This window comes from Lissotriton vulgaris, chromosome 12 (assembly GCF_964263255.1).
Source record: "Lissotriton vulgaris chromosome 12, aLisVul1.2, whole genome shotgun sequence".
Classification (NCBI taxonomy): domain Eukaryota; kingdom Metazoa; phylum Chordata; class Amphibia; order Caudata; family Salamandridae; genus Lissotriton; species Lissotriton vulgaris.
In genome coordinates this window covers 262,565,639-262,584,372 of record NC_141700.1, presented here as the reverse complement: position 1 = coordinate 262,584,372, position 18,734 = coordinate 262,565,639, and the positions used below count along the sequence as shown (strand labels likewise).

Sequence of the window (18,734 nt, the reverse complement as noted above, 5' to 3'; positions counted from 1 at the left end):
CCTAGAGTCCAGTTCTCAAAACGCTCCCCGAGTCACCTGTAAAGAAAGCACCGGCTGGCACTGCGAATGCAGTTTATGGCCATCCTGCACACTGCCTTGGCAGCTCTGTTTCTATTCGCAGATAGACTTATTACATCGAGCTTGGATTGTAGCTCTGATGCACTCACTGGTAGGCTTGTTTTTAGGGTGTCCCACCACGTGTGGCAACCGGTCAGCCCTTCAGGGGATTAGAGGATATTAGTTCTCCACAGTGACGTGCATTCACAGATTAAAAGACATCTCTGCTGCTGTTATGGTTTTATCAGCTTTTCGTTGATACCTCTCCTAGTGGCTGAGGCTTAGGGGCTCTGTAAATAGGCAAGCTCTCCTGGGTGCAGAACCCCAGTAACCATGAGCCGAGAAAGGCCTTAAACCGCCATCTATCCTGCAACACTCTGGACAACTACCATCTGCATTGGTAGCAATTTACCATTTAGAAGCAGCTACTGGAATTTAACACATTGGATAGGACCATTCTCTCTGACTCGGTCCTATGTATAATATACACACATTTTGACGTTAGGATCTGCATTCAAGCCTAATGCAAAAGGTGCTTAAGGATATACAAAGTATTGTGGGACAGTTTACTCGCTTGCCTCAGAATGTAAATGGGTCCCATTCAAGAGCCAAGACTGGCGCAATATAAGTAGAGGTCACAAATGAATATTTTCTGTGGCACAGTCCTTAAGCACAAGTGAAAATACATTTCGACTGAAAATCCATTCTCAGTGTTTTAGGGGGTACCTATGTTATGTTTTACACACCAGAGAACTGTACCAGTCTGAGACGAGGCAATGAAGATACACAATCCAATCCCTTTCAACATAGTTCCCATCCATCTGATGTCTGACGAACGTCCATGTGTCGAAGGATGCTTTGTTTTTTGCACCTCAGAGAAATAAGGATAGAGTAAGAATCTGTGGGAGGGTCGCTGTGTGTGTGTGTGTGTGCAGGGGCAAGAGTGCGCGAGGGCCACGGATGTGTGTGAGGGAAAGGAAGTGTGGGCGAAGCAGGGATGTGTAGAAGGGCCTATGTGAGAGGCAGTTTTGTGTGTGTGGGACTCGGGGACCTGATGATGGTTACGGGTATGGGTGTGGGAAAATAATTGTGTGAGAAAAAAGGGATATGTGTGAGAGTCTGGAATCTTTCTGATGGGTGAGGGTGTTTTTTAGGCTAAGAAGCAGGGATGTAAGTGAGAGTCGAGGATGTGTGATGGGTAGCGGTGCATGTGAGGGAAAGGGACTGTGAGAGAATCATAGATGGATATGGGAGGCAGGGATGTGCATGTTGTAAAGCGCTCTGATATCCTTCGGGATCAAGTTCGCACTATATAAAACTTTATAAATAAATAAATAAATAGCTACAATGATGGTAACCTTCCCGGTCTCTGGTTTCTGCAAACTACATAGATATGCCACACTTTGCTGTAATGACGAATAGCTCTGGCAATCACAGCTTTACCACTGTGGCCTTTCTTCCATGGCCAGTTATGAGCAAGGGACCTACACAACAGCAACCTTCATAATAAAATGTCACGGTTTCTCATTCTTAGGATTATTTGGGATTTATTTTTAGTTTGAACATTCATCTCCCAGGAGGTGACGACTGGAGACTGCCTCCTTCAGTAGGGGTGCCTCCCGTGGTCAGAGAAGAAAGTAAGAGTAGGAAAAAGATCAAGACATTTAAGAAATTGATGCTAAAACAAATACCTCGTTTAAGTTGTTAGCCTTTGGGAGGAATCAGTGCTGCCTAATTCGGAGTCTAAAGTTTGAAATAAAAGAACTGACAACATTTGGAAGCCAAAAGCATGGTGTTCGAAAATGTGCGCCCATATCAAGCATCACCTAAACCACCCGACCAACAAGCATTGCTAAAAATATTTGCCACAATTGTTTTTACAGTGCTCCAATTTTTCCTGTTCAAATCAACGATTCACCGTCCTTTCTTTTCCTAATGAAGCCTTAGAAGGATATGAAATAAAGGTCACTTTATTCAATACAGAATGTTCACCCAGTCTAGTTACAAAGCATGCCCAACCATAGACCCTAAGGTGTTGAGATTAAATGAAGCATTCATGCTCATGAATTTCCCTCTGCAAGACATCATATGTGCAGCAGGTATGCTCATATGAGTCTCGCAGTCGGCTGTGCATTCAGTCTCAAGCTGAACCTTATGGATTATCAAGGTCAAAACATTTCTGGGACTGCTTGTGTTCTCCTATAGAGAATGGACACATTCTAGAGTGACGGTTGAGCTAGATCGTACCTATTGGAGAAGCACCAGGACTAATGTGCATATGGTTGGTGCTGGTCTCATCTTCTTGCTTCAATATTCTTCGCATGCTCAAAAAAACATTTCGCTGGATCCCCACCGAAACTAGAAAAACGGTCACCCACGCACTGGTCACGAGCCGCCTGGACTACAGAAACACCCTATACGCCGGTACCACCGCAAAACTCCAGAAAAAACTCCAACGCATCCAGAACGCCTCAGCCAGACTCATACTAGACATCCCGCGGAAAGACCACATCTCTGGACACCTGAAAAACCTCAACTGGCTCCCCGTTAACAAGAGGATTACTTTCCGCCTCCTAACCCACGCACACAAAGCACTTTACGAACTTGGACCCGAATGCCTCAACTCACGACTTTCCTTCTACCCCCCTCCCGCCTACTACGATCCTCCAACCAAGCCCTTGAAACTGTACCTCGCATCAACAAAACCACCATGGGAGGCAGATCCTTCTACCTGGCAGCTAAAACCTGGAACTCACTTCCCACTCACCTTCGCCTCACTCAGAACCACCTTACATTCAGAAAGCAACTTAAAACCTGGATATTCGACAAGTAATTCCCCACCCTTCCTCAAGCGCCTTGAGACCCTCTGGGTATGTAGCGCGCTATATAAATCACTTGACTTGACTTGGAGAGTGAGGGGAAAAAATGTACTGGAATGGGGACTAAAGTAATTATCAGGGTCTGAGATCAGTTAAAGAATTCTATCCATCACCCTATTTTTATATTTTTCAGAATGTTTTCACCAGCACTGTGGTAGCGGTAGTATCGCAACTGCCACAAATTACTCAATGACAACACTAACTTTCGGGCGACCTCGACATGTGACCGGCTCAATGTCTCAGCCTCACAAGTCTTTCAGAGGCTGCAGCCAATAGGCCTGTTGTCGAGAGTATCGAAATACCAGTACTTGCTGTTAGATTCCTCTTAGGCAAGAAAAAAGTAGGGTGGGATCCTTACTATTGCCCGAAGCTCCAATGGAGCGCTGTAATAATTTGAGTGTGTTTAGCTATTCGAGTGAGCCAGCAAAACCAACCCCATTCTCATCACTCCACGAGACCGTCCTGCTACCTGCAGTACAATACAACTACAGATCTACGGAATACTACCACCGCGCCAGATGCACGGAGACCAACGTTTCTCTGCCCGTGGGCCCTCCACTTTAGACCACCCCCAGCCTGTCATCTCAGGAACGAGGAAATCCAAAGTACGCTACTACAGCGGGAGCAACAGAATTGTAGTCACTAAATATTTCTTACAAATCCACTTTGCAATTTGGACTTCCTTGCTTAGAAGCCACTGGACTGAGTCTGGTCAGCAGTTTCCACATTAAACATTCAAATATGCCAGGCGCCCACACTATTAGTGAGCATGCATGCATCCGAGTGTATTTGTGCTGTCAAGCTGCCCCTTTACCCATCCCAGACCAGCTCCTGGTGATCTCACCTTAGACCCCGGAGCCCTCAGGGCCGGCTGAGAGGGAGCTCCTTGGGTTGTCCTCCTGTCAGGCCTTTGGTCAGTCTGTTGCTCCAGGGCGACCTTCTTCCTGATCCTTATGATGCTGTGCACCGACAGCACCAGCAGCGGGCAGAGAACCAACATCGCAGCGCCGGAGGGGCTCAGACAGACTTGCATGCAGGGGTCTGCCCCGCCATCAGGTAGGTAACTTTCCAAAAGTTCGCCAAGGGGCTGGAGGTGTGTAGGTTAGAGAGTCGGAGGCCAAGGCTTTCTGGCTGCACTCCTGGACAGGGGAGGAGGTGGTGAGGTAGCATCTCAGGTGTGTTTTGTCGCCAGCCCCCCTACAGACAGATGGGTGGGTGCTGTGGTGTGCACACACCACACAGCTCCTCTTCTCTGTTGTGTCTGCAGGAAGGAAGCAGTGTCCACGTGCACACGTCTATAGACGGCTGATGCTCCCCTCTACATGGTCCAACACTCACAGTGTGCATCACTAGCCCCCACGGCGGTCAATCAAAAATCCGAGATGCAATTCCAGTTTCATGGTTTCGTGTATTCAAATGATGAACTGCTGGGTTGCGACTGGATTGTTGGGGGTACAAGATGTTTCCAGTTCAGGGCCCCAGAATTAAACGCTCGTGCCGCTCGAGGTACAAAGGGCAAGGAATCATGTAACCTTCCTTCAATGAAGCCTCCAGCAAGTCCCCAAGCGCAGAGTCAGCCCATTCTCCGAGCGTCCCGTGGGTTGCGGCCCGCTGAGGACCCCCAGCCTCCAGCACCCACTCCGAAGCGCCGCGGCACCCTTGGGCGCAAGCAGGGCACAGCAGCAGCCCGCGGCCTCCAGGGAGCGTGTGGTGGCAGGCGCTGCCCTCCCGGCCCCGAGGCGCCACGCCTCGAGCAACACGCTCCCTCCACCCCGGAGATACAAAGGGCACAGGTGAGCTGGAGAGGAGGCCCGGCCACGCCCGAGGATCCAGGCCACGCACGAACTCACACCCGCGGCCGCAGCGGGAGAGGGAAGAGCCGGAGAAGACGAGCCTTCCTTCTGGGACACAAGCTGCAAAGAGGATTACTGTGGGCAGCTTCACTCCTCGGCGGCTATTTGCATCCTTGGGCAGGTGCCCCCCCCTCCTTGTAAACACTGCTGACATCCACTAACCACGAGCAGGAGGGGTCTCCCAGGAGCCACCATGGGCAGGACCATACTGTGGGAGCGGGACCCAGGTGGGGGTCTAAGAGGGATGAGGGAAGGAGAATATCCCAGACCTTAGGGTATATATGTATGCAAAAGGTCTAGAGGACCCAGGTTATGTTCTACAGATTCGTAGAGTGAACTGTCCCCCAGAGAGTACCCTAGCGCCCTGCAGGTGCGAGTCTAGCCAAACCGAAGGCAATGTTTATTCTAAAGATTTAATGTACGAAACACCCTGAAAGACTATCTGCGAACCCTTCAGTTCCTATGATGTTGACCAGTTCGGATGTCAATGGATCAAGAGAATACTCCTCTTGATGGCTGGGGACTTTGTTTTGAGCACTAAGTAGGTTTTCTTTTAGAGAAATACTCTTATCCTCGGACAAACCTTTAGATTTTTCACCTATTTTTAGGTTGTGTGTGTACAGCTTTGCCGCATCTTTCAGATCTCGAGGTGGTAAGCAGGGTCCCCAACTATAGCTTCGGTAATCTAATTTGGAATCAAAGCAACCTTTTAAAATAGCAGAGTAAATTAAAAAGAGCACGCGCCTGCAATCTAAAGCAGGCTAAAGAAATGGAAGTACTATTCTTTTTTAATCAAATGTAACAACGTAGTTAGAATAATCGAGCTCAAAACTAATACAGCAGCAGGTAAGCAAAATACGATCATGTAATGTAATGAATTGGTGAAGTAATTGGAGCAAACCTTTGCGTCATCTAACAAGTAAAGCCATGATTAAAGTCTCACGTAAGTCAGTGGAGGTAACTGGAGTAATAAGTGTGAGATAATGGGCAATCATCTTCTATAATATAACGGAGTGTAAAGCAATTAAAGTATTCTTCTGTGATACAGCACAGGACACCTTAATCAGAGTACCTCCCATGTATGACAACGCAGGTAAATTGATATGAGTAATCACTTTCTACCATCTACTGCAGAGCCAAAAGCAATTGGAAGGCTCCCGTAACCTTTCAAAGAGTAAAAATAAAGTAATTTAAAAGGGAAATGCAATTAGAGCATCATGCTGTAATCTAAAGCATAGTAATCAGTCATCTAATAAGGCATTTATTAATCATAATAGTACGATAAGGTGAGAGAATCAATTCATCTCCATCTGTAACCCAGTGTCAGATTAAAGCATTACATGTTATCTTCTAAAATCTCAAACATTTCTGTAATCCCCTGCAAATAAATATAGGGGTTTATACTAGCAGCACTCTCAATTTGTAATCAAATGTAGGTGAAATGGAGTAATCCCGTGTGCTAAAGTAATAAAGGGCAAACACAGAGCACCAGCCTTCTCTAATGTAATGTAGGGTACACAAATCAATTTAGTTCTGCAATTCATTGGTTTATTTTGGATGTGTGCAAATGAGTCTATGTGTTCTACTGGAAAGTTTGGAACGGGTGGAAGTTTTTAGCCCTACTGTGCCGCAGCAATCATTATCGCTTTGGTGGGAGGAGTTTGTTTCTAGCATGCTTAGAGGCATCTATGAAGCAGACATTCAGATCAAGGGAGCAATCACTGAGCATTACAGGGTACCTTTGTCTAAAGGAAGCAGTTACAGGTGAGAAGGTGTTATTATTTGATATGGATTCCCCAAGAAGATTAAAAACGCCGCTTGTAGGCAGGCAGCCTTGGGATCCGAATGAACTTCAATTGATCCCTCCGCCGAACAATAATTCCTTCTCTCACAAGGCCACATTAATATGGTTTTCCTCTCTTGTTGATGTATTGTATTGCAAGCAAGCAAATTCAGACAGGCACAGTTAAGAACAGAGGAAGTGCTCTGCCCAGAAGGCCCTCTTTGGGATGGTTCAATAAGGATTACAGGGAGAAAGAGAAAGTTACTAAAAAAATGCAGTCTGCTTTTAGAAGGGATACAAGGTCTAAATTTACCCCAGGTAGGAGAGTTGGAAAACAGTACAAAAATCTTATTGAAATTAATAAAGGAGTGTTTGACATTGTACAGCATTCCATTCATCAATTGTTCTTTTTGCATTTGTCACCCGACAGGGACGGATATGCCCAGACATGGGCCTAGTGCTCACCCTATCACTGTACTCAAGCTATCCTGGCTGATGAGGGGTGATACCCCGAAACCGTTCCCAGGATGCTTGTTTCAGGTCCAGGGAGGACCTGGCCTAGCAGTTTGGGCTTGATTGTTCCCATGAGGATCAAAGTTAATAATGATTTGTGTTAGATTTGGGGGTCTCTAGTTGGCACAGGTAGGTACTTGTGACAAACAGGGACCCTTGCCTCTAGTCAGGGTAAGAGGATTACACTGCTAAAATAACCCCTGCTCACCCCCTTGGTAGCTTGGCACGAGCAGACAGGCTTATCTCAGAGGTAGTGTGTAAAGCATTTGTGAACACATACAGTAATCCAGTGACAACACTACAGATGGATACCACACAGTTGCATATTAAAAATAAGTATCCTTTATATAGATTTAACACAAGACCACAAACGACAAAAATCCACAATACTGTACTTAAAAATGGTATAATTGGCTTAGTTCTCTTTAGATCTAAAAATGCGGCACTTTGAGTCAACGTACCTTAAGATGCAACACGCAGGGCACCGAAAGCGTTGCAAAGATAGTGATGCGTAGAAATTTTAGTGCAAAGAAATAAAGACTTTGTCTTCTTGATGTGGCGTGCTTCTCTGATGTTGCGAGTTGTCTCGACTCGATGCGTCAGCTGCGACACCCTTGTTCAGAGATGAGACAACAGCGGTTTTGGTGTTGACACTTCTCCCTCGATGCGAGACGCTTCCGCTCGATGAGACCGCTGCAACGGCGACACCCTTGTTCAGAGATGCGATGACAGCGGCTCCGATGGCGACCTGCTTCTCCGTGGATACGAGGCGCTTCTGCGGTGCAATGCGTCATCTACAGCGGTGACATCCTTGTTCAGAAATGCGACGCAGCGGCTGTGATGGAGACATGCTTCTTCGATGTTGTGAGACGTTTCTTGTGATGTGGTGCAATGCGTCAGCTACAGCGGCGACACCCTTGTTCAGAGATGCGACGGCAGCGGCTGCAACACACTTCTGAGGGTCAGCTGGAAGCGCGACTCACGAAGAAGGCCCAAAACAGCAGAAGGCACTTCCAAAGAACTCTTGGGGAGCTGGTGGTTGAAATCTGTTGTCCCTGAGACTTCAGCAAGAGGCAAGCTCTTCTCTCAAGCCCTTGGAGATCCTTCACAAGTTGAACACATTGCACACAAAGTCCTTTCTCCTTTCTTTGGCGGTCAGGCAACCACTGCAGGCCAATCCTCCAAGCAGCACTCCAGCTTAAGGATAGTCTCTCCTCAGTTTCTTCTGGTTCCACTCCTCAGCAAAGGTTTCTTATGGATACACTCCTCAGCAAAGGTTTCTTCTTCTTGTCCAAAAGTGATCTAAATTCTTGGGATCAGGGTCCCTATACGTATAGCCCAAAATCCTTTGTCCTCTGAGGGCAGAGGGGCCTTTGCCTAGTCCAAACCAGTTCTGGAGCTCTCTGTTGACATGACTCCTTCCTTCCTTTCACAGTGCAGGGCAGAACCATCAGACGCCCCACAGGAGGTGGAGCCAGCATTGTGGCAGGAAGGTACAGCCCTGGAGCACTCTGTTGACATGACTCAGTCTCTCCTTTCACCGTGCAGGGCAGAGACATCAGATGCACCACAGGGGGTGGAACTGGCACTGTGAAAGGCAGGCACAGCCCTATTCAGGTCCCAGGTGCAACTCTTCCCTCCCATCTAGATGCAGATCGATCTCTTTATTCACCACTGGGCTGACTCATCCTGTCTCCTGGAATCCCCCAGCCCTGTCACTGAAACTCCAGACAAGGGATACACAACCTAGCAGAGGCAGGCTTGGTTAGTTAGACAAGAAAATACCTACTTTCTAAAAGTGGTATTTTCAAACACAGAATGTTAAAGCCAACTTCACTAAAAGATGTATTTTATAATTTGGAGTTCAGGCATACTAAACTTAAATTTTTATCATGTTCCCCGAGTCAGTTAGGATTATAAAATGTAATAATCTAACAACCCATTCTGGCCTACGGAGAACAGGTAGCCTTGCAATAGTGAAAAATGAAAATGGCTGTAATTCACGATTAGGACATGTCACACACACCAGGGCATGTCCTACCTTATACTTACAATGCACCCTGCCCTTGGGCCAACCATAGGGGTGCTTGGCATGAAGAAAAGGGAAGGTTTAGGGACTGGCAAGTGGGTGCACTTGCCCAGTCAACGTGGCAGTACCAGACTAAACACAGGCTCTGCAATAGCAGACCTGAGACACTTTTACTGGCTGCTTCTGTGGGTGGCACAGCCAGTGCTGCAAGCCCACCAGCAGCATTTGGTTGACAAGCCCTGGGCACACACAGTGCACTGTACTAGAGTCTGACAGTAAATCAAATAGGCCAATCGTGGAGTCACTAATTCATGCATCAATTTACAATAGGGAGAGCATATGCACTTTGGGCACTTTACCACTGTTGATCAGTGCTAGAGTCATAAAACCGCGAACAACAGGTCAGAAAAAGTATAGGAGGAAGGCAAAAAGTTCAGGGGTGACCCTGCAAAAAGGGCCAAGTCCAACAATTTGCATATGGCTGGGTCCAAACTGGAATGGTGTGGTGAGCAAAAAACAATGGGTGTAGGCCCAGATCTCTGACTGGGGATGCATGTTTGACATTGGTCAGCATTCCATCCATCAATTCTTCTTTTTGCATTTATTCTGGGTGGCTCACTGAACTCAAGAAAATCTTTCAGTTCAAAATACAAAATGATTACATTTTAGTACTTGATACAAGCAGTCAAACAGAAGTCCACAAAGCAACAGAGGCCTGAGCCATCTAGCAGACTGCAAGAGTGCAGTAAGGCCTTCTTGCAGAACTAACGCATCTGTAGGAAACATAAGGAATTTCTACTCAGTTAAGCTGGTTGGAATTCTCAATTCTAGATTGCTCTCTGGATTTTGGACGGCCTGTTGGGTGGAATCACTCTATGTACGTAACAAGCAATCATGCCAAAGTACTTGTCCAGATTCCAAGCCATACCAGTGGCATAGCGATGTTTGAGGGGGCCCCCCCTGCAAGGTATATGGAGAGCCCCCTGCAAGGTACATGGAGGGGGCCCCCTTCCAGACTTAATCAGGAGCTCTCAAGTCAGGGTACTGTGCTGAGGGAGTCTCTGGAATTGGGGGCCTATGTTAGGCCACTGAGCAACCCTGGATTCAGGTGTGGGAAACAAACAGCAGTGTAATGTCAATATTTTTAGTGCATGCCAGCAGGCATGGCAGGAATCAACCACTTCTGCCCCCAACATTACTCACTGCTCCCACACAACAGCTCCATCCTTAACCATAACACAGCCTCCACAGAACCTTAACACCATCTCCACACAACTGTACTAGCATGCTCAGAAAAATCACACCACAACAGCACTGAATCCCTCACCTTAACATTCTCCTACAAACATACCCAGGACACTGCACAGCCCTTCAAACAGCTCTGCACAATCACAAGACAACATACTCTGTACCACCAACCCATATGATAGTCCTCTCACACACTGTCCTAAGTTTTGCAGACCGTTAAGGGTTAACCAAAAAGAGGCATTAATACAGAGCCAAGTGCTGCTCTAGTATGGCAACTAGGTGTTCCACATTCTGGTGTTGCTCTCGGTCATGGCACTGGATGTAGTTGAATCGAGACAGTATGCTCTGCTGCCCACTAGTTGCCTGCCATGGACAGTAAAGGGTGCAAGGGGAGTGGATGCTCAGTCCCGATCATGGCCTCAAAGGTGTTGCTGGCCTTTCCTCCATGCCCCGGATGCCCCCCAAGATCAGCAGGAAAGGTATTTTTGCAATACTCATAGGTCTTGCTTCCCTCTACTACGCTCTTTGGAATGAGCTGTTCTGCTCTCTACGTCCCCTCATCGGTGGGCAATATTTCCCCAGTGTCAGCTGTCCAGGTACAGATTGATGGCATTGATGCTGAATGCTTCTGAATATCCTAAGCAGTTGTGGGGGCATTACAGCTTTTTAGGAACCCTTCTAACACTGCTGGCTTTATAATAGATCTGGGGGGCTTTTAAACCTTGGTGCGAGACTCCCATCCTTTTTTGTTTGACCTATGATCCTTTGTATGCATTGCATTTTATGCGAGGCAGCTTTGAGGTGGGTCTTGCTTTTTCATCCTTTCATGTCCAATTGGCCTGTTACAGGGCTTTATGGTAGCCTTGCGGAAGTTGGACTTCTAAAGAGCGTAAGCTTCTCACCTTTTGAGGGAAAATTCTTCCATCCTCACATCCCCCTTTGCATTACTATGCTTTTAATTTGTGTTTGTTTCTCATCATAGCGCCTGAAAAAGGGACATATATGACCTGTTCTACTATTATATACATATCTCTTATGGCTCTCTGTAAAGTACATTAATGCCTATCTGGGGGAAAAAGCACGTTTATAAAACTTGAATAAATAATCCTGCGTTGACACGTCCTAGGGTTCATCCCCTGGTTCAGTCATGGGAACTTTCCTTTTGTGCTGCAGGAGTCATCGGATACAGCTTCTCAGCCCCTGAAGGGGTTTCCTCTCAAGATTGTGCCTGAAATGGTTGATTTTCTTACATCCATTACTTCAGGTGGGTCTTTGGACTCTTCGTATGCAGGGAACCCCATCTGACAATTCTTTTCGTGGAATGTGTCAGGCTTAGCCTCCAAATTAATGGACCAACATTGGCTAAATGAGTGGCAGGATATGGAGTTAGTCTTATTTCAGGAAACTTGGGCAATAGACCCTCCCACTTTTACGGGGGTTTCGTTCCTTCCACTTCCCAGCTGTGCCTGCATCATCAGGAAGCGGTACAAAAGGGGGTGGTGATGGACGGAGCATCTGAACCAATCAAACACTCACACCCAGTCAAGAGATCTGGGTTTAATCCATCACCGTTCTTTAGCCCACTCTGCCACCCCAGTTCAGGCATGGCCATATGCAAATCAGTCTGACCCTGTGCCTCATGGGAACAGTCCAGCCCAAACTGCCAAGCCATGCCTTCTCTGGACCAGAAACAAGCTTCAGAGGACCGGTTTCTGACATTTCAGCCGTCTTCAGCCAGTCTTGCTTGAATCCAGTGGCAAAATGAGCAAGGGACTCACGTCTAAGCATACCCTGCCAACTTATGGCGAACAAAGCGATACAAAAAGGGGTGGTGATGGACGGAGCATCTGAACCAATCAAACACTCACACCCAGTCAAGAGATCTAGGTTTAATCCATCACCGTTCTTTAGCCCACTCTGCCACCCCAGTTCAGACATGGCCATATGCAAATCAGTCTGACCCTGTGCCTCATGGGAACAGTCCAGCCCGAACTGCCAAGCCATGCCTTTCCTGGACCGGAAACAAGCTTCTGAGGACAAAGGGGTCTACTTACGATAATCTCAAATACCCTACCATTCCAAGTTAGACAAGTCGGGCCGCTACACACCCATTTCCAGATACTAGAGTTGGACATTAGGAAACAGAATATTTGTACTCTTGTCAACTTCTATAACAATGAATTTGGGAGAAACTCTAGGACTGTAGTGGATGCCTTAGCGGTGGAGATTGATAAATTATACAAAGGGAAGAAAGGGGGAAACGTCAATCTTATATGGGCAGGGGATTTCAATACCCATCTATGTAAACTTACTGGGACTAGAGGCTGTGGTGTAGAAGCTACCGACGTTAATCCCCTCCTGCATTTCTCGAACAATGAGTATGGAGAGGCCTTAAACAACTTGTTATCCCAGTGCAATCTATTTATATTAAGCAACTCTAATGAAAAAGGACAAGGGTCAACTTTAAGAGGAGGTACACAGGAAACCACCATCGATTTGGTTTCAGTGTCAGGACATCTACTACAGAAGGTAGACCTTAAGAGCATTAGGTTTTCACCCTATAGCGATCCTATTGACTCAGCTAAATATCCTCATACACCCAAAGACCATATTCTGGTTCTTGCGGATGGGAACCTGTCCAGAAAAAATGGTTACCAACTGAAATGGACAGTGGTAACAAAATCAAAGTTGGTCCCTGTAGGAGAGTAGGGTCTGCTATCCTATGGTCACCCCAAATTTTTGCTTTTTGCTTCACTGGTTTATGACTTAATGTGGCTGTGGGCCTGCTAATCAGACCCACAGCCTGCTGTTCCCTCTCTAAATTAATGCCAATGCACTCTAGGTGCATTACAAATTGGAACTGGTTCACCGTATAGCCCCCTGTAACACTGTACTCCAGGTACCCAGGGCATAGGTGTATCCAAGGCCTACCAGGGGCTGCAGCATGTATTGTGCCACCCCTGGCCTCCATATTCGACACAACTGGCTGATCACTCAGCTGGGATAAGTTGGTGTAATCACCTCTTACTTAGATATAGTATCCCTATATCCAACCCTAACTGGACACATGTTAACCTATAAGCCACTCCTATGGAAGGCCTCAGCAATCCTGGAGGCAGAGTGCTTGGTTTCATGTGAGATGACGCTCTGGCACGAGCTGAGCCCGTCTGCAGCTGTCGGGAACAACTCCCTTAGCTGTTCCGGGATATTGCCATACCATATACTCTTGAGTGCATTATAATCCTTGCGCTTATATGCTAACTTTCGTTTGGCTTTATCAAAACATGTCGAGTAAGGTGTCATACAATTTGGAATACTATGCCCTCGACAGTCCTGTCGACGGGGATAGCATGCCACCCTTCTAGAGGGACACGACATGTACATAACCTGAACCCCGGTTAAAGTTAACCCGAGCCTCAGCATCACAAAATGGATGCTGCCACCACAGACACAAGTCTGACCTCCTGCTGCTGGGAGTCCTTCCAGCGAGGGAGGCTTGGACAAAGGGTTTCCTGTCTTGGGAGGTGCGAGCACCACCCCAGACAGGATTTTGTGTATTGGGTAGGACAGGGCTGAACAGAATCAGACATGCCTGGGGCACACAAGGTGTCCTCGTGCATAAGCCAGTCCAAACCGGTGCTGGGGCTTTCCAGCCCCAGTCCTGGCACGGAGCTGGACAAAGGAAAGGGGGTGTAACCACCCCCCTTCCTGGTCCCACCCAGAGGAGGGACCTAGCAGGTGATCCACCCCTCAGATTGGGAATAAGAGTGGGAGCAGTGCCATAGCACCTCAGATCATCCTGAAAATCGACTTGAAACTAAGAAGACGCCTGGACTTCGACATTCTGCTGCACAGAAGACCGAAGAGCATCTCCCTTATGGTCAAGGAGTGGCTACCCTGTGAACACAGGCACCATCCAGCAACTCAACGTCTGCTTTGCCGCCGCCTCCTGCCGGAGCCAGAGCCCGACGAGACCCAGACTTCCAGACATCTCAGAGCCCGATCCACAGTCCCTGCAAAGAAGAGACCCGTGGAGGCACCGAGAGACGTGGGACCGGACATCTCGAAAGACCCCCGAGAAGCTGACTGCGCAGCACCCGAGGCCCCCTCGACGATGTGCTTTGGGGTTTGAGAAGCCCCACCACCGATCAGCATTTGCACCGAAGATCAGCCCCCCAGCATCTCCACGATCTGCGTGGGGCCCTTTTGCACTTTGCCACTCGACGCGCCATCCCGGCCACATGCCACGTGGCTAGCGGCCATCTTGGCGACGAAACCTACAATCAACACTGCGGGTCTGGTTGCTCCAGACTTGCCCTCGCTCCCCTAAAAAGGAGCACCCGCTCTGAACTTGCTGGTCCGAGTGACAAGCTTTCTTCACTTCCTGCGTGGCTTGCATTAGCCAAGACCTGTTTGCTCCAATCAAGTTGCCGACACCGCCATCAGCAAGAGCCTTCGTGGGCAGCTCCTGGACGTCCTCGACCTCTTTGTGTCCACGTGGCTGCGGAGACAAGCTACACCTCATCGCCTGTTTGCACCCGACATCGCTTGGTTCCATCCTGGTTCCACAGTAGTGACTGGCTAGTGACTTTGAACATTGTCCCCTCTGCTTTCATATCTTCACCACTTCAGATCCACCCTTGGATCCACCGGAACTCTCCTCGACGACCCGCCTGCAGCATCTTCATCTTCAGGCACCATCGACCTGCGTGACAAAACCCGACACTACTTTGCACCTGTGCACCCGCTTCCTGTGGGTGAGGTAACTCAGCAACGCCGGTGTTCCTACACTGGTACACACCTCTAGTGTATATGTCTAAAGTTTTGTCTTTCTAGGTCACTCGGAAGGTTCCTTAAACAGTAACTCTATAACTTTTACGCACCATTGACATTGCATTGGTGCATGCGTGTGCTTTAAGCGCTGCACCCAAGTCCCGCGGGCCTTTCCCGACTTCTTCACTGTTAGTCCCGAACAGCTCCAGCGATTCCCCAGGCCCTAGGCCTACTTCCTTTCAGCTAGGTGGTTCTTAAACCACTATTTTAGTATATGGTTTAGGTGGCCCCTAGGGCTCATCCATATTGTGCAACTTTTGTATATTTAAACTGTGTTTTGTTTTAACACATTTGCTTCTGTGCTCATAAAGAGTATAGGGGATATTTGTAGTAAATAAATATATATATACTTTCAATATATATCTGTGTGGTGTCCTTTCATTTGGTATTCAAGGGGATTGTGTATGGTAAAACAGCTTGCTTCACATGCCTTTACAGAGTTTAGCCCAAGACTGCCTTGTCCACGCTACAAGGATAGCTGGTCTATAAGGCTGACTTACAACCAATCATCATAAGGGTTGCTTGGCATGGTACAAGATGATCACTAGAACTAGTGAGCATCATATACCAGGCCAACTTCTCACATTGGTGAGCAGCGGTTGGGATTGGAGCTTGCTGTTGTTTTACCAATACAATCTTTGAGAGTATCATTTGAAAGATCATACAGGTGCCTGCTAGGTACATATAAAACAAGACTAGTATACTTAAGTTCTACTGAACTTAGTTGTTGTAGAGGATAGGGAGTAGCACACCCTGACTACAACTACTAGATAGGTTTAGTAGGTAAACACCAGTGTAGGTAGATTGCAACATATCCACCCACACTAGAGCAATGTCTGGAGCAGAGGGGTCCACTGGGACTGTCCCTGTTGAGAGTGACCCTACAAGGGCACCATCCAAATTTGCTATGCTTAATTTTAAAGAACTGAGGCAGATCTGAACCTTAAGAGGTCTCAAGACGGGTCCAACCCCTACCACAGACCACCTCAGAGAGCTTTTAGACCAGTCTGAAGCTCTAAAGACCTCTAAAGCAGACCCCACAGGGAATGCTGATGGAGGCCCTCCCACTGAAGATGTTAATACTGACACCCCTGTCCCTGTAGTCCAGATAGATGAGGATGACCAAGTCACTGGAGATACTCAGCCTGATGAGGAGGAGGAAGAAGAGGAGATAGAAGGGGAGAGCAGTGATTCTGATGATGGCAGAAATAGTCAGGTGCCAGCCATAGGGCTTAGCATGGCTAACTTAAGCCTATTTGGGACTGAGTCAGGGATGAACCCACTCAGACCCCCAAGTGGACTTAACCAGGAGCATAGGAGGAGGAGGAATCACTCAGGTGAATCAAATACCTCCTAGGCTTCTAGAGGTTCTCATGGTCACTCCAGAAGGGGGATGACTAGCCCTCAGAGAAGGGAACATGAAGCCAAAATGGGAGAGGCTGAGCTTAGGATCCAGAAGCAAGAATTAGAAGTTGCCCTGGCCCAAGAGAAACTTGCTAGAGCAAGACAGCCTAGAGAGGGTGGGTTAGTACCCACTGGTGGCAGCACTATCCCTAAGGATAAAGACAGGTCCTATGACAATAGAAACCGGAGTAAGATTGTGCCCCCCTACAAAGCAGGGGATGATATCCACAAATGGATGACTGCACTTAAGAGAGCCTGCAGAGTACAGCAGATCCCTCAGGAGCAGTGGGCAGCAATCTTGTGGCTCTCCTTTGAAAGTAGAGGCCGAGACAGACTCCTCACAGTTAGTGATGGGGATTCTAGAAACTACCTGGTCCTGAAGAGTGCTCTGATTGATGGGTTAGGCTTAACCACTGAACAGTACAGGTTAATGTTCAGAGAGACCCAGAAGACACAGACTCAGGACTGGTCTGAATTTGTTAAATGTGCCATTAAGGCTCAGGAGGGATGGTTGCTGGGAAGTAAGGTTACAGACTATACAGGATTGTATAATTTAATTATGAGAGAACAAATCTTAAATAATTGTCAGAACCAGCAGTTCCATCAACACCTGATTGACTCAGATCTGACCTCTCCCCAAGAATTGGGAAAGAAGGCAGACAAATGGGTTAGAACCAGGGTTAAGCAAAAGAACCAGAACCAGGGTGGTGACTAGAAGAAAACAGACCAGAAGGGTGGGGAGCAGAAAGCTAAAGATCAGAAGTATTCAACAAGGCCCCAAACAAATACTGAGGGTGGGTCCCAAACTTCCAAGAAGAAGAAGAAAGTTAAAGAAAACCCCGGTGTAGTACATGTAAAAACACCTCTCACTGGACAAGTGAGTGTAAAAAGGGTGGAGCCCCCAACACTGCAGCCCCTAAGGCACCTGCACCCACTAGTACAGCTGGCAGTGTTGGTCCACAAACTAAGGGGGTAGTGGGTATCACCTTGGGTACTGAGGGAGATTCTGGCCTAGTCAGAACCCCTACACAGGCTGTTCTGATTTGTGATGGGGACATAGATTTGACCCCTACTATAAGTCCCAGTAATCTGGGCAAGTACAGACAGACACCTTTGATTAATGAAAAAGTGGCTCAAGCATACAGGGACACATGTGCCAGTGTCACTATGGTGACACCTAGCTTTGTGGACCCTGGACAATACATACCAGGTGACAATTACCTGGTGACCAATGCCAGCAATGTCACTACTACACATAGTGTGGCAATTGTTAATTTCTCCTGGGGAGGGGTAACTGGCCTAAAAAGAGTTGTGGTTAGTGCTGACCTCCCAGTTGAATGTTTGTTGGGCAATGACCTGGAGAGCTCTCTATGGTCAGAAGTTGAGTACAGGACTCATGCAGAGATGTTAGGGATATCACCACATGTCCTTGCTGTGACCAGGTCACAGGCCAAAAAGTGCCTCTCTGAACCTCAGGTCTTGGATCCTGGAACAATGGACCAAGCACCTTCCAAGAAGAAGAACAGGAGGGTAAAGGCTGTGCCTTCCCAACTGCCTACAAGTGAGGATCAGCCTTCACAGGAAGATGATCTTGAGACCCCTGAAGGAACTGTCCCTGAAGAACTTGAACCTGATCAAGTTGAGTTTCTGGGGCAGGGGAACCTTCTAGGGCAGACTTGGGGCAGGCTCAGTTAACCTGTCCTTCTCTTGAACCCCTCAGACAGCAGGCTGCTGCTGGGAATGCTCAAGGTACCCATAAAGTATATTGGGATGATGGGCTCCTTTATTCAGAGGGTAGAGAACTCAAGCCTGGTACAACCAGGAGATTGGTTATACCTCTGCAATTTAGGGGCTTCCTTCTTACCTTGGCCCATGATATTCCCTTAGCAGGACACCTAGGCCAGAATAAGACTTGGGAGAGGCTTGTCCCTCACTTTCACTGGCCTCACATGTCTGAAGACAGAGGAGTTTTGTCGCTCCTGTGTAACCTGCCAAGCCAGTGGTAAAGCAGGTGGCACAACAAAGCCCCCCCCTGATACCACTACCTGTGGTGGGGGTTCCCTTTGAAAGAGTGGGGATTGATAGTGTAGGTCCAATGGATCCCCCTGCAGCATCTAGGCACAGATTCATACTGG

General features: G+C 47.7%; 1 protein-coding gene across 3 annotated transcripts in view; it reads right to left on the bottom strand.

Moving 5' to 3' along the window:
• Positions 1-18,734, bottom strand: part of KIFC3 (kinesin family member C3) — a 422,885-nt gene that overhangs the window by 366,429 nt on the left and 37,722 nt on the right. For 2 of the 3 annotated variants that reach the window (XM_086944997.1, XM_086944996.1), the window contains exon 1: positions 3,781-4,705. The exons of the other annotated variant lie outside the window; for it this stretch is intronic. In XM_086944997.1, coding sequence (XP_086801123.1) covers positions 3,781-3,969 — 189 coding nt within the window. In that variant the 5' untranslated portion in view covers positions 3,970-4,705. Of the gene's footprint in view, positions 1-3,780; positions 4,706-18,734 lie in introns of those variants that run through there. 3 annotated transcript variants of the gene reach the window in all.